The 12,563-nt window shown below is 33.8% G+C and overlaps 1 protein-coding gene across 12 annotated transcripts in view; it reads left to right on the forward strand.

The window, feature by feature from the left end:
* Positions 1-12,563, forward strand: part of nrxn3b (neurexin 3b) — a 1,114,596-nt gene that overhangs the window by 896,163 nt on the left and 205,870 nt on the right. For all 12 annotated transcript variants that reach the window (XM_061987032.2, XM_061987031.2, XM_061987039.2 and 9 more), the window contains one exon: positions 602-783. In XM_061987032.2, coding sequence (XP_061843016.1) covers positions 602-783 — 182 coding nt within the window. The remainder of the gene's footprint in view (positions 1-601; positions 784-12,563) is intronic.

The following is a 12,563-nucleotide window of genomic DNA, read 5'->3' on the forward strand; positions in this document are numbered from 1 at the left end:
GCCCACTCTGTATTTGAGTTTGACACCCCTGCTCTAATGTCTTGGACTTGCAACTGTAATTGAGACTTAGTAATGTGATGTATAACAACTGGACATCAGCTCATTTTTAAAATGTTGCAATAAAAAAAAATGAATTTATTATCAAAAAATATACATTTTTATAAACACACACTAAAGTACTGAAAACTGAATACCGATATCCATACCTAGGTTCTTGGAATTTGTACAGTATTAGTTCAAATATGAACAGTACTCATCCCTAATTGCAGCCGGAGTTGATTTTGTGTGGGTTTTTTTTACAAAGTGTTTACTTTTTTTCTGTCAAAATAACCTTGACCTTGTTATTCCTTGTTTTTGCGGTTCTTCTTCTTCGATTTTATTGGATCAAGTTTGTCCACGTGAGATTTTGGGCTAAAAACTAAAACTGCTCAATGCCTGATTTCTATCTTTACATGTGGGTTCTGTAAAATATAAAACAGATATTTGTGTGTACCAGTCTTAAGGTTTGAATAAGAGAAATTAATTCAATTAGGTTGAACCCAAAATGTACCTACATGATTTATATTTTGATTCCCCTTTCCCTGTCCTTGTGTTTCCACAGCCGGTACCACCTACATCTTCGGTAAAGGAGGGGGTCTGATCACGTACACCTGGCCCAATAATGAAAGGCCCAGCACTCGGACCGACCGGCTGGCGGTCGGCTTCAGCACCACCATCAAAGACGGCATCCTGGTCCGCATTGACAGCGCCCCGCGCCTGGGAGACTACATCATGCTCCACATCGTGAGTACCCACGTTGCTGACGAGGAACCTTTTCATCCGTGGGAAATCACTGCTGGCGTGGCTTGCGTTGCAGCTGTGCATCCCGAAAGTTGGATAACACGTATTCAAATTGTTCATGATGTGTATGTTACCATGTCAACGAACAGACAATGTTAGGTTCGAATCAGGGCTAAGTCGTGGCCATAGGCAGAATTTTAAAGATCTTTCAACCCAACTCCCCCATTTAAACAACTTTCAACACTTTTCATGATTTTGTTTTGCTCATATCAAACCTGACTTTACTTTTGTGCAGGTTTTGTACTAAAACGAACTATAGGCGCACCAATATATAAGCTGCACCTATTAAATTGTAGAAAAAAATCTATATATTAGCCGCAGATTTATACATCGTGAAATTTGGTAAACATTTTTTGGTCGTGCAAACAACCTTTCCTAGTCATGGTGCAAAAAAAAAAATAACCGACACAAAATGCCAACAAACATGGTCACACATAACGCAGTATAACACAAATTGTGGACATCATGAACAAATGTCTATGCACCGTAAAAAAAAATCTGAATTACACCCATTTAAATCAATTACAAAGCATGATGGGAAAAATGCGAAACACTCTCCACACTTATCCATGTTTGGCGCATTTTAGCTGCTTGATATTTTTGATTGATTACAAAATTTGGTTGGTTGTTACGGAAGTAAACAAGGCAGAAGTCCAATGTTTCACATACTCTTAATATCCAATTATATTAATCATATATCCATTATTACTGTAATATGTAAGCGTGTGTGTGTGTGTGTGTGTGTGTGTGTGTGTGTGTGTGTGTGTGTGTGTGTGTGTGTGTGTGTGTGTGTGTGTGTGTGTGTGTGTGTGTGTAATTAAATATATATGTATAAATGTGTTTATATATGTATATATATGTGTGTATATATATACATGTGTATATGTGTGTGTGTAAAATGGATGTGTATATATATATATACTTATGCATATATGTATATATGTGTGTATATATATATATATATATATATATATGTATATATGTGTGTGTATATATGTATATATACGTGCCTATGAATGTGTATATATGTGTGTATATATATGCATATGTGTATATATGTATATGTGTTTATATGTGCATGTGTGTATATATGTATATGTCTATGTATATTTATTTGTGTTTGTGTATATATATATATATGTATATATGTGTGTGTATATATGTATATATACGTGCCTATGAATGTGTATATATGTGTGTATATATATGCATATGTGTATATATGTATATGTGTTTATATGTGTATGTGTGTATATATGTATATGTCTATGTATATTTATTTGTGTTTGTGTATATATATATATATATATATATATATATATATATATATATATATATATACACATACCGTATTTCCTTGAATTAGCGCCGGGGCGGTAATTAATTTAAAACTTCTTCTCACTCCGGCGCTTACCAAAGGCATGCGGTAAATTTAGGCCTGCGCGTATAAATTTGAGTGTGATGTAAGGATACCATCATGAAAAGCACATTTAATAAAAAAAAAAACGTTATTATGGTCTTACCCTTACTTATAAATGAAGTCCATGCACCGCTCCTTCTGAACAAAGGCATCGATAACTTGTTTATAGAAGTCTTCCTTATCTTTTTTTTCAGTTTTAAAAGTCTCTCTGTCTCGATGGAGATCTTCCTTTAATTATTACCTCCTGCTTCCATTGAAAGTCCAGTTTAGAAAACTGTTGTTGTCACTTCTTCTGCAGCCGAGAAGTCGCAAGAATGATCCCTGGGATCACCAGCGCCCTCGACCACCATGAGGCGGGAGTCATTTAATGACTCATATTTGACACACGCAGCTATATTAATAAAACATTTTTTACTGTTCTTTTTAGCATATTCAATAGCTTGGACCTTAAATCCTACTGAATAGCTCTTTTTCGGATGTTCTGGAAGATTTCTGGTTGGTTTTTTTTGCGGAGTCACTTGAAAGGATAATTCCATGGCAACGTTGGTGTAGTCTTTCGATTTTTTTTGGGGGGGGGGTTCGATTCTAGCTACAATATTTTGACGGATTGCAGTCCATCACCTGTTTCAGGTGATACAACATTACCAGGAATTATTGAGCAAAACCTCGAATTTCATGTCTCTACTCCTCCACAATACTCAAACTGACTCCCGTATGCATAATGCATGTGACTATCCATATATTTGCAATACGCTCGCACGCGTTGGGAGGACATGACAGAAATTGGGAGAGATATGAGCTCCGCGCAGCCTCTTAATAATCTCACTTTACGACTTTGTGTTGGGTTTGTTCATTTAGCTGTAACGTATTTACATAATCATCATCAGCAGCAACTACTGGAGATAAATGGCGTTCTGCGATCACGGGTGTTGTGTGTGTGTGTTTGGGGTTATAGTCGCGGTGCTTGGGTCGATGCTGACGCCGTGAAAAAAGTAAATAAATAAAAAGGAGGGGCTGTCGTTTCCACAGCAGATTGAAAATAATTTTCTCCTGAAAGAGCTTCACCGCATCTCCTGAGTGTTGTTGGCCATGTGGTGCCGGGAAGCAGCCATCTGCTCTTCAGAGATGACAGATAGATGTGTGTGTGTATGTGTGTGTGTGTGCGTGGAAGTGGAAGTGGAAGCGAGATGGTGAGAAGTTTTTAACCCTTCTTTTAAACCTCATTTTAAAGGGGAACTGCAACTTTTTGGGGGGAATTTTGCCTTCTCTTTTTATGTATTCTAATTTGTAAAATATGGCAAGTAAGAGGTGGCTAACAATGCAACTAATAAGTCACCTGTTCCACCCGTAAAGCCCTCTCCAAAAAAAACAAAAAAACATCCAAAAACCGCCAACAATACTCTATTTACATGTCGTGGCCTGAATAGAAGAATAGAATAGAATAGACTGTGTGTGTGTGTGTGTGTGTGTGTGTGTGTGTGTGTGTGTGTGTGTGTGTGTGTGTGTGTGTGTGTGTGTGTGTGTGTGTGTGGAAGTGGAAGCGAGATGGTGAGAAGTTTTTAACCCTTCTTTTAAACCTCGTTTTAAAGGGGAACTGCAACTTTTTGGGGGGAATTTTGCCTTTCATTCTCTTTTTATGCATTCTAATTTGTAAAATATGGCAAGTAAGAGGTGGCTAACAATGCAACCAATAAGTCACCTGTTCCACCCGTAAAGCCCTCTACAAAAAAAAAAAAAAAGAAACATCCAAAAACCGCCAACAATACTCTATTTACATGTCGTGGCCTGAATATAGAATAGTAGAATAGAATGGACTTTATTGTCATTATATTTTCATATGCATTCTAATTTGTAAAATATAGCAAGTAAGAAGTGGCTAACAATGCAACCAATAAGTCACCTGTTCCACCCGTAAAGCCCTCTCCAAAAAAAACAAAAAAACATCCAAAAACCGCCAACAATACTCTATTTACATGTCATGGCCTGAATAGAAGAATAGAATAGAATAGAATGGACTTTATTGTCATTATATTTTCATATGCATTCTAATTTGTAAAATATGGCAAGTAAGAGGTGGCTAACAATGCAACCAATAGGTCACCTGTTCCACCCGTAAAGCCCTCTACAAAAAAAAAAAAAAAAAAACATCCAAAAACCGCCAACAATACTCTATTTACATGTCGTGGCCTGAATAGAAGAATAGAATAGAATAGAATGGGCTTTATTGTCATTATATTTTCATATGCATTCTAATTTGTAAAATATGGCAAGTAAGAGGTGGCTAACAATGCAACCAATAAGTCACCTGTTCCACCCGTAAAGCCCTCTAAAAAAAAAAAAAAAAAACATCCAAAAACCGCCAACAATACTCTATTTACATGTCGTGGCCTGAATAGAAGAATAGAATAGAATATAATAGAATGGACTCTATTGTCATTATATTTTCTAATTTGTAAAATATGGCAAGTAAGAGGTGGCTAACAATGCAACCAATAAGTCACCTGTTCCACCCCTAAAGCCCTCTCCAAAAAAAAAAAAAAACATCCAAAAACCGCCAACAATACTCTATTTACATGTCGTGGCCTGAATAGAAGAATAGAATAGAATGGACTTTATTGTCATTATATTTTCATATGCAATCTAATTTGTAAAATATGGCAAGTAAGAGGTGGCTAACAATGCAACCAATAAGTCACCTGTTCCACCCGTAAAGCCCTCTCCAAAAACAAACAAAAAAACATCCAAAAACCGCCAACAATACTCTATTTACATGTCGTGGCCTGAATAGAAGAATAGAATAGAATAGAATGGACTTTATTGTCATTATATTTTCATATGCATTCTAATTTGTGAAATATGGCAAGTAAGAGGTGGCTAACTAACAAAGCAACCAATAAGTCACCTGTTCCACCCGTAAAGCCCTCTACAAAAAAAAAAAAAAAAACATCCAAAAACCGCCAACAATACTGTATTTACATGTCGTGGCCTGAATAGAATAGAATAGAATAGAATGGACTTTATTGTCATTATATTTTCATATGCATTCTAATTTGTAAAATATGGCAAGTAAGAGGTGGCTAACAATGCAACCAATAAGTCACCTGTTCCACCCGTAAAGCCCTCTCCAAAAAAAACATCCAAAAACCACCAACAATACTCTATTTACATGTCGTGGCCTGAATATAGAATAGAAGAATAGAATAGAATAGAATAGACTTCATTGTCATGATATTTTCATATGCATTCTAATTTGTAAAATATGGCAAGTAAGAGGTGGCTAACAATGCAACCAATAAGTCACCTGTTCCACCCGTAAAGCCCTCTACAAAAAAAAAAAACATCCAAAAACCGCCAACAATACTCTATTTACATGTCGTGGCCTGAATAGAAGAATAGAATAGAATAGAATGGACTTCATTGTCATTATATTTTCATATGGATTCTAATTTGTAAAATATGGCAAGTAAGAGGTGGCTAACAATGCAACCAATAAGTCACCTGTTCCACCCGTAAAGCCCTCTGCAAAAAAAAAAAAAAAAAAAACATCCAAAAACCGCCAACAATACTCTATTTACATGTCGTGGCCTGAATAGAATAGAATAGAATAGAATAGAATGGACTTTATGGTCATTATATTTTCATATGCATTCTAATTTGTAAAATATGGCAAATAAGAGGTGGCTAACAATGCAACCAATAAGTCACCTGTTCCACCCGTAAAGCCCTCTACAAAAAAAAAAAAACATCCAAAAACCGCCAACAATACTCTATTTACATGTCGTGGCCTGAATAGAAGAATAGAATAGAATAGAATGGGCTTTATTGTCATTATATTTTCATATGCATTCTAATTTGTAAAATATGGCAAGTAAGAGGTGGCTAACAATGCAACCAATAAGTCACCTGTTCCACCCGTAAAGCCCTCTACAAAAAAAAAAAAACATCCAAAAACCGCCAACAATACTCTATTTACATGTCGTGGCCTGAATAGAAGAATAGAATAAAATGGACTTTATTGTCATTATATTTTCATATGCATTCTAATTTGTAAAATATGGCAAGTAAGAGGTGGCTAACAATGCAACTAATAAGTCACCTGTTCCACCCGTAAAGCCCTCTCCAAAAAAAACCAAAAAACATCCAAAAACCGCCAACAATACTCTATTTACATGTCGTGGCCTGAATAGAAGAATAGAATAGAATAGAATAGAATGGACTTTATTGTCATTATATTTTCTAATTTGTAAAATATGGCAAGTAAGAGGTGGCTAACACTGCAACCAATAAGTCACCTGTTCCACCCGTAAAGCCCTTTCCAAAAAAAAAAAAAAAACATCCAAAAACCGCCAACAATACTCTATTTACATGTCGTGGCCTGAATAGAAGAATAGAATAGAATGGACTTTATTGTCATTATATTTTCATATGCATTCTAATTTGTAAAATATGGCAAGTAAGAGGTGGCTAACAATTCAACTAATAAGTCACCTGTTCCACCTGTAAAGCCCTCTCCAAAAAAAAAAAAACAACATCCAAAAACCACCAACAATACTCTATTTACATGTCGTGGCCTGAATAGAAGAATAGAATAGAATAGAATGGACTTTATTGTCATTATATTTTCATATGCATTCTAATTTGTAAAATATAGCAAGTAAGAGGTGGCTAACAATGCAACCAATAAGTTACCTGTTCCACCCGTAAAGCCCTCTCCAAAAAAAAACAAAAAAACATCCAAAAACCGCCTACAATACTCTATTTACATGTCGTGGCCTGAATAGAATAGAAGAATAGAATAGAATGGACTTTATTGTCATTATATTTTCATATGCATTCTAATTTGTAAAATATGGCAAGTAAGAGGTGGCTAACAATGCAACCAATAAGTCACCTGTTCCACCCGTAAAGCCCTCTCCAAAAAAAAACAAAAAACATCCAAAAACCGCCAACAATACTCTATTTACATGTCGTGGCCTGAATATAGAATAGAAGAAAAGAATAAAATAGAATGGACTTTATTGTCATTATATTTTCATATGCATTCTAATTTGTAAAATATAGCAAGTAAGAGGTGGCTAAAAATGCAACCAATAAGTCACCTGTTCCACCCGTAAAGCCCTCTACAAAAAAAAAAAAAAAACATCCAAAAACCGCCAACAATACTCTATTTACATGTCGTGGCCTGAATAGAAGAATAGAATAGAATTGACTTTATTGTCATTATATTTTCATATGCATTCTAATTTGTAAAATATGGCAAGTAAGAGGTGGCTAACAATGCAACCAATAAGTCACCTGTTCCACCCGTAAAGCCCTCTCCAAAAAAAACAAAAAAACATCCAAAAACCGCCAACAATACTCTATTTTTTTTTGTAGAGGGCTAAAATACAAATAAAATAAAATAAATAAATCAAAAACATTTTCTTGAATAAAAAAAAGAAAGTAAAACAATATAAAAACAGTTACATAGAAACTAGTAATTGATGAATATTAGTATAATTAACTGTTAAAGGTTAGTACTATTAGTGGACCAGCAGCACGCACAATCATGTGTGCTTACGGACTGTATCCCTTGCAGACTGTATTGATATATATTGATATATAATGTAGGAACCAGAATATTAATAACAGGAAGAAACAACCCTTTTGTGTAAATGGGGGAGGGAGGTTTTTTGGATTGGTGCACTAATTGTAAGTGTATCTTGTGTTTTTTATGTTGATTTATTAAAAAATAAAAAATAAAACATTTTTTTTTAAAACGATACCGATAATAAAAAAAAACAATACCGATAATTTCCGATATTACATTCTAAAGCAAGGGAATCATTTTTGGTGATTTAACCCCCAATTCCAACCCTTGATGCTGGGTCCCATTTTTATAGTCTTTGGTATGACTCTCAATCAAACTTGGCCACGGTTTGAACTTACAACCTACCGATCTCAGGATGGAGACTCCAACCACTAGGACCTACTCAGTATATTTGTCTTTTTTTGGGCATTTTAAGTCAAAAATAAAAGTCCGCCTCTAAATCGCTTTAAAAAAGTTGTATATACACGCTGTAAGTATATATGTAATGTAGTAACATTCATAGTAGCATGTAATATTTACATATTGACTTCATGAGAGACAACAAAGACCACAAGAAACAATGATCCAGAAACGTGTATTTTTGAGCCTGAATATAAGGAGGATCGACAAATTTTAGAAGCTGAGTGATCCTAGGACCTAGTGGGTCCTTGAGCGATCCATTTCAAAGGATCGAAAACAAAGACTCAGAAAAGGAATCGTCCAAATTGAAACGATGATCCAGAAACGTGTATTTTTGAGCCTGAATATAAGGAGGAGGATCGACAAGTTTTAGAAGCTGAGTGATCCCAGCACCTAGTAGGTCCTTGAGAGATCCATTTCAAAGGATCGAAAACAAAGACTCAGAAAAGGAATCGTCCAAATTGAAACAATGCTAAACCTTAGAGATGACAACTTTCCTAGGGGATTCGTAGGATTTATTGCGCACGTTTTGGATGCAAGTCCACTTTCAGACTACAAGAACTCTGAGGCCGAAGCAAACGTGACGTGCACTAAAAGCTGACGTTGACAAGACTTGAGGGAAATGCCATTCAATGATTACGTGGTAATTAAAGACGTCAGGTCCTGGCTGCCGATGTTGTCTAATAATGAGTGTGAAGACAAAGGTCAAAGGCGCGTTCATTTTGAGAATAGGCCCTACTAAAGGTCTCAGCAGGCCTGAAGCTCTTACCTTGGACTTTGTGACCATCTGGTTGTCCCTGGATTAAAAAGCAAGACAGTTGCACTTTAAAATGTGACTTTTTGCACTGCACTTAAAAAAAAAAAATATATATATATATATATATATATATATATATATATATGTATATAGATAGATAGATAGATAGATAGATAGATAGATAGATAGATATATATATGATAGATATATATATATATATGATAGATGTATATATATTTATATATATATCATTCACAATCACTATGTATTTTAGGCATTTTAAGTCAAAAATAAAAGTCCGCCTCTAAATCGCTTTAAAAAGGTTGTATATACACGTATTTACCATGAATTGATTAACGTGGACCCCGACTTAAACAAGTTGAAAAACTTATTCGGGTGTTACCACTTAGCGGTCAATTGTCCGGAATATGTACTGTACTGTACTAATAAAAGTCTCAATCAATCAACAAAACACGCTGTAAGTGTATATGTAATGTAGTAACATTCATAGTAACATGTAATATTTACATATTGACTTCATGAGAGACAACAAAGACTAAAAGAAACGATGATCCAGAAACGTGTATTTTTTGAGCCTGAATATAAGGAGGAGGATCGACACGTTTTAGAAGCTGAGTGATAAACCAATCCAGCAGGCAGCGGAATTGCTAAATTCCAAACAAAAAATACAAACTACGAACATAGTAAATCAATCACTTACTGTACAATGTCTGTTCTCACTGGGACCTCGACTGATGGGGTGTTTATATCTTCCGGTTTAGTTGAATGAATTAATCATAATCCACCTGGAAGTAAAAATGATCACAACGTGGCTAAAAGTAGTTCCTCTGCTTTAGCGCCTATAATTACAATATCGCTAATACTTGGTTAATATTCAGGTCTCAAGTTGTAAATGGAGTATCGGTGGCGGTTTTTCAATGTTTTTTAGAGTTTAACGGACGCAATATTGTGCTTGCATTAACTGCATTGTTAGCCACCTGGTATTTGCCGTATTTTACAGCTTAGAATTAGGGATGTCCGATAATGGCTTTTTGCCGATATTACAATATTGTCCAACTCTTTAATTACCGATACCGATATCAACCGATACCGATATCAACCGATGTATACAGTCGTGGAATTAACACATTATTATGCCTAATTTGGACAACCAGGTATGGTGAAGATAAGGCACTTTTAAAAAATAATAATAAAATAAAATACGATAAATAAATTAAAAACATTTTCTTGAATAAAAAAGAAAGTAAAACAAAATAAAAACAGTTACATTGAAACTAGTAATTAATGAAAATTTGTAAAATTAACTGTTAAAGGTTAGTACTATTAGTGGACCAGCAGCACACACAATCATGTGTGCTTAGGGACTGTATCCCTTGCAGACTGTATTGATATATATCGATATATAATGTAGGAACCAGAATATTAATAACAGAAAAAAACAACCCTTTTGTGTGAATGAGTGTAAATGGGGGAGGAAGGTTTTTTGGGTTGGTGCACTAATTGTAAGTGTATCTTGTGTTTTTTATGTTGATTTAATAAAAAAAAAAAATTATATAAAAATTAAAAAAACGATACCGATAATAAAAAAAACGATACCGAAAATTTCCGATATTACATTTAAACGCATTTATCGGCCGATATTATCGGACATGTCCACTTAGAATGCATTAAAAAAAACTTGTTTTTGTCCTACATAGGGGTTGTGAACGATAGGCAAGAAAGAAAAAAAAGGTGCAGTTACCCTTTACATAAAAGGTATCGTCTTTTAACACCCTTTTTAACAACACTATCAAGAAAGCATCTTTTACTGAGAAGTATAAAGAACCACTCAGGATGCAAAGACATAGACATTGGAGGGAAAACCTAATCACTGTCTGCCTCTTTGATCCTGTCTTTTGCTTTCTTCATTATCTCGCCTCTCTTCTTCGCTGTAGCTTACAGCTTGTTTGGCAACTGCAAATTAAAACCTTGATTGTAGTGTTTATGTTTGAGTGCTAAAAAACGCCAGCGCACCCGGTTTGAGACGTAAGAAGTAATTTAGTGGGTAATTTGCGGAGATTAGTGTGACATTGTGCCATCACTGCAGTAAAGTGTTTTTTTTTTTTTTTGATGTGTCGGTTGATTGAAACAAAAAGTGAGGAGTTTAGATGTCAAGAGTCATTCTTTATTCAAGCGATATGAGCTCGCAGCTACTGCCATTGCTTGCAAGGAGATTGGGATGGCAGTATGTGCTGTATTAAGGAGAATAATGTGTCTGTTGTTGCCATTAGAGATGTGACGTTGGCAAACAAATTAGGTTTTTTGAACAGTTCTTTTAAGTGATCGATGAGAACCGATTTGGAACCGAGCTGTTTTTTTTTATGCACATGCATATACAGCATCGGCAATTGAACATTTTGCTGGTCACTGGATGGGAAAATTAGCCAGAAAAGGAAAAAAAACAGCATTTGGATTCACTTATATATATATATATATATATATATATATATATATATATATATATATATATATATATATGTATATACGGATGTATGTATATATATGTCTGTATATATGTATGTATGTATGTATAAATGTATATGTATGGATGTATGTATATATGTATATGTATGTATGTATGTATATATGTATGCATATATATGTATATATATGCATATATATGTATATTTATATATGTATATATATGCATATATATATATATATATATATATATATATATATATATATATATATATATATATATATAGCCTGTTCTGCATATATATATATATATATATATATATATATATATAGCCTGTTCTGCATATATATATATATATATATATATATATATATAGCCTGTTCTGCATATATATATATATGTGTATATATATATATATATATATAGCCTGTTCTGCATATATATATATATATATATATATATATATATATATGTATATATATATATATATATATATATATATATATATATATATATACATACTTCAAATATACTTTATATATGCAGATATAGATACATAGATAAATACATTTTGAATTCCTACATTTTGTTTATTTTTTTTCTGTTTTGTTAAAACACTCTTTTACTACATTTGTTTTTGTATGTGAGGGAAAATCACGTGCAAACTTGGCACCACCTTAAGGAATGTTTACAATGAAAACAAAACAAAAGTACGATTACAGTCAATGTTTCAGGATCATTTCCACATAGAATAATATTTGTTCGATTTCAGTTGTTCTGATTCACATCCAATTTTATAGTTATTATTTTTGTGATTTAAAAAAAAAAACCGGTACAAAACAAAAAACTACAATAACAAGGCAGTCTTTTGAACAGCTTTTTAAAAGTAGTAGTAGTAGTATTAATAGATTTTGGACATGTTGAAAACTAGGCAAAAAAATAATAAAAAAGGCAACAATCTTAATAATATCACATTTAAGTATATAAATACCTCACATTGAAAACATAAAAATTTTACACAATACATAATGGTTAAAAGGTTACATAACGGCTTCTCAAGATCAAGCTCCCTTAA

Source organism: Nerophis lumbriciformis, linkage group LG26, assembly GCF_033978685.3.
Source record: "Nerophis lumbriciformis linkage group LG26, RoL_Nlum_v2.1, whole genome shotgun sequence".
Classification (NCBI taxonomy): Eukaryota; Metazoa; Chordata; class Actinopteri; order Syngnathiformes; family Syngnathidae; genus Nerophis; species Nerophis lumbriciformis.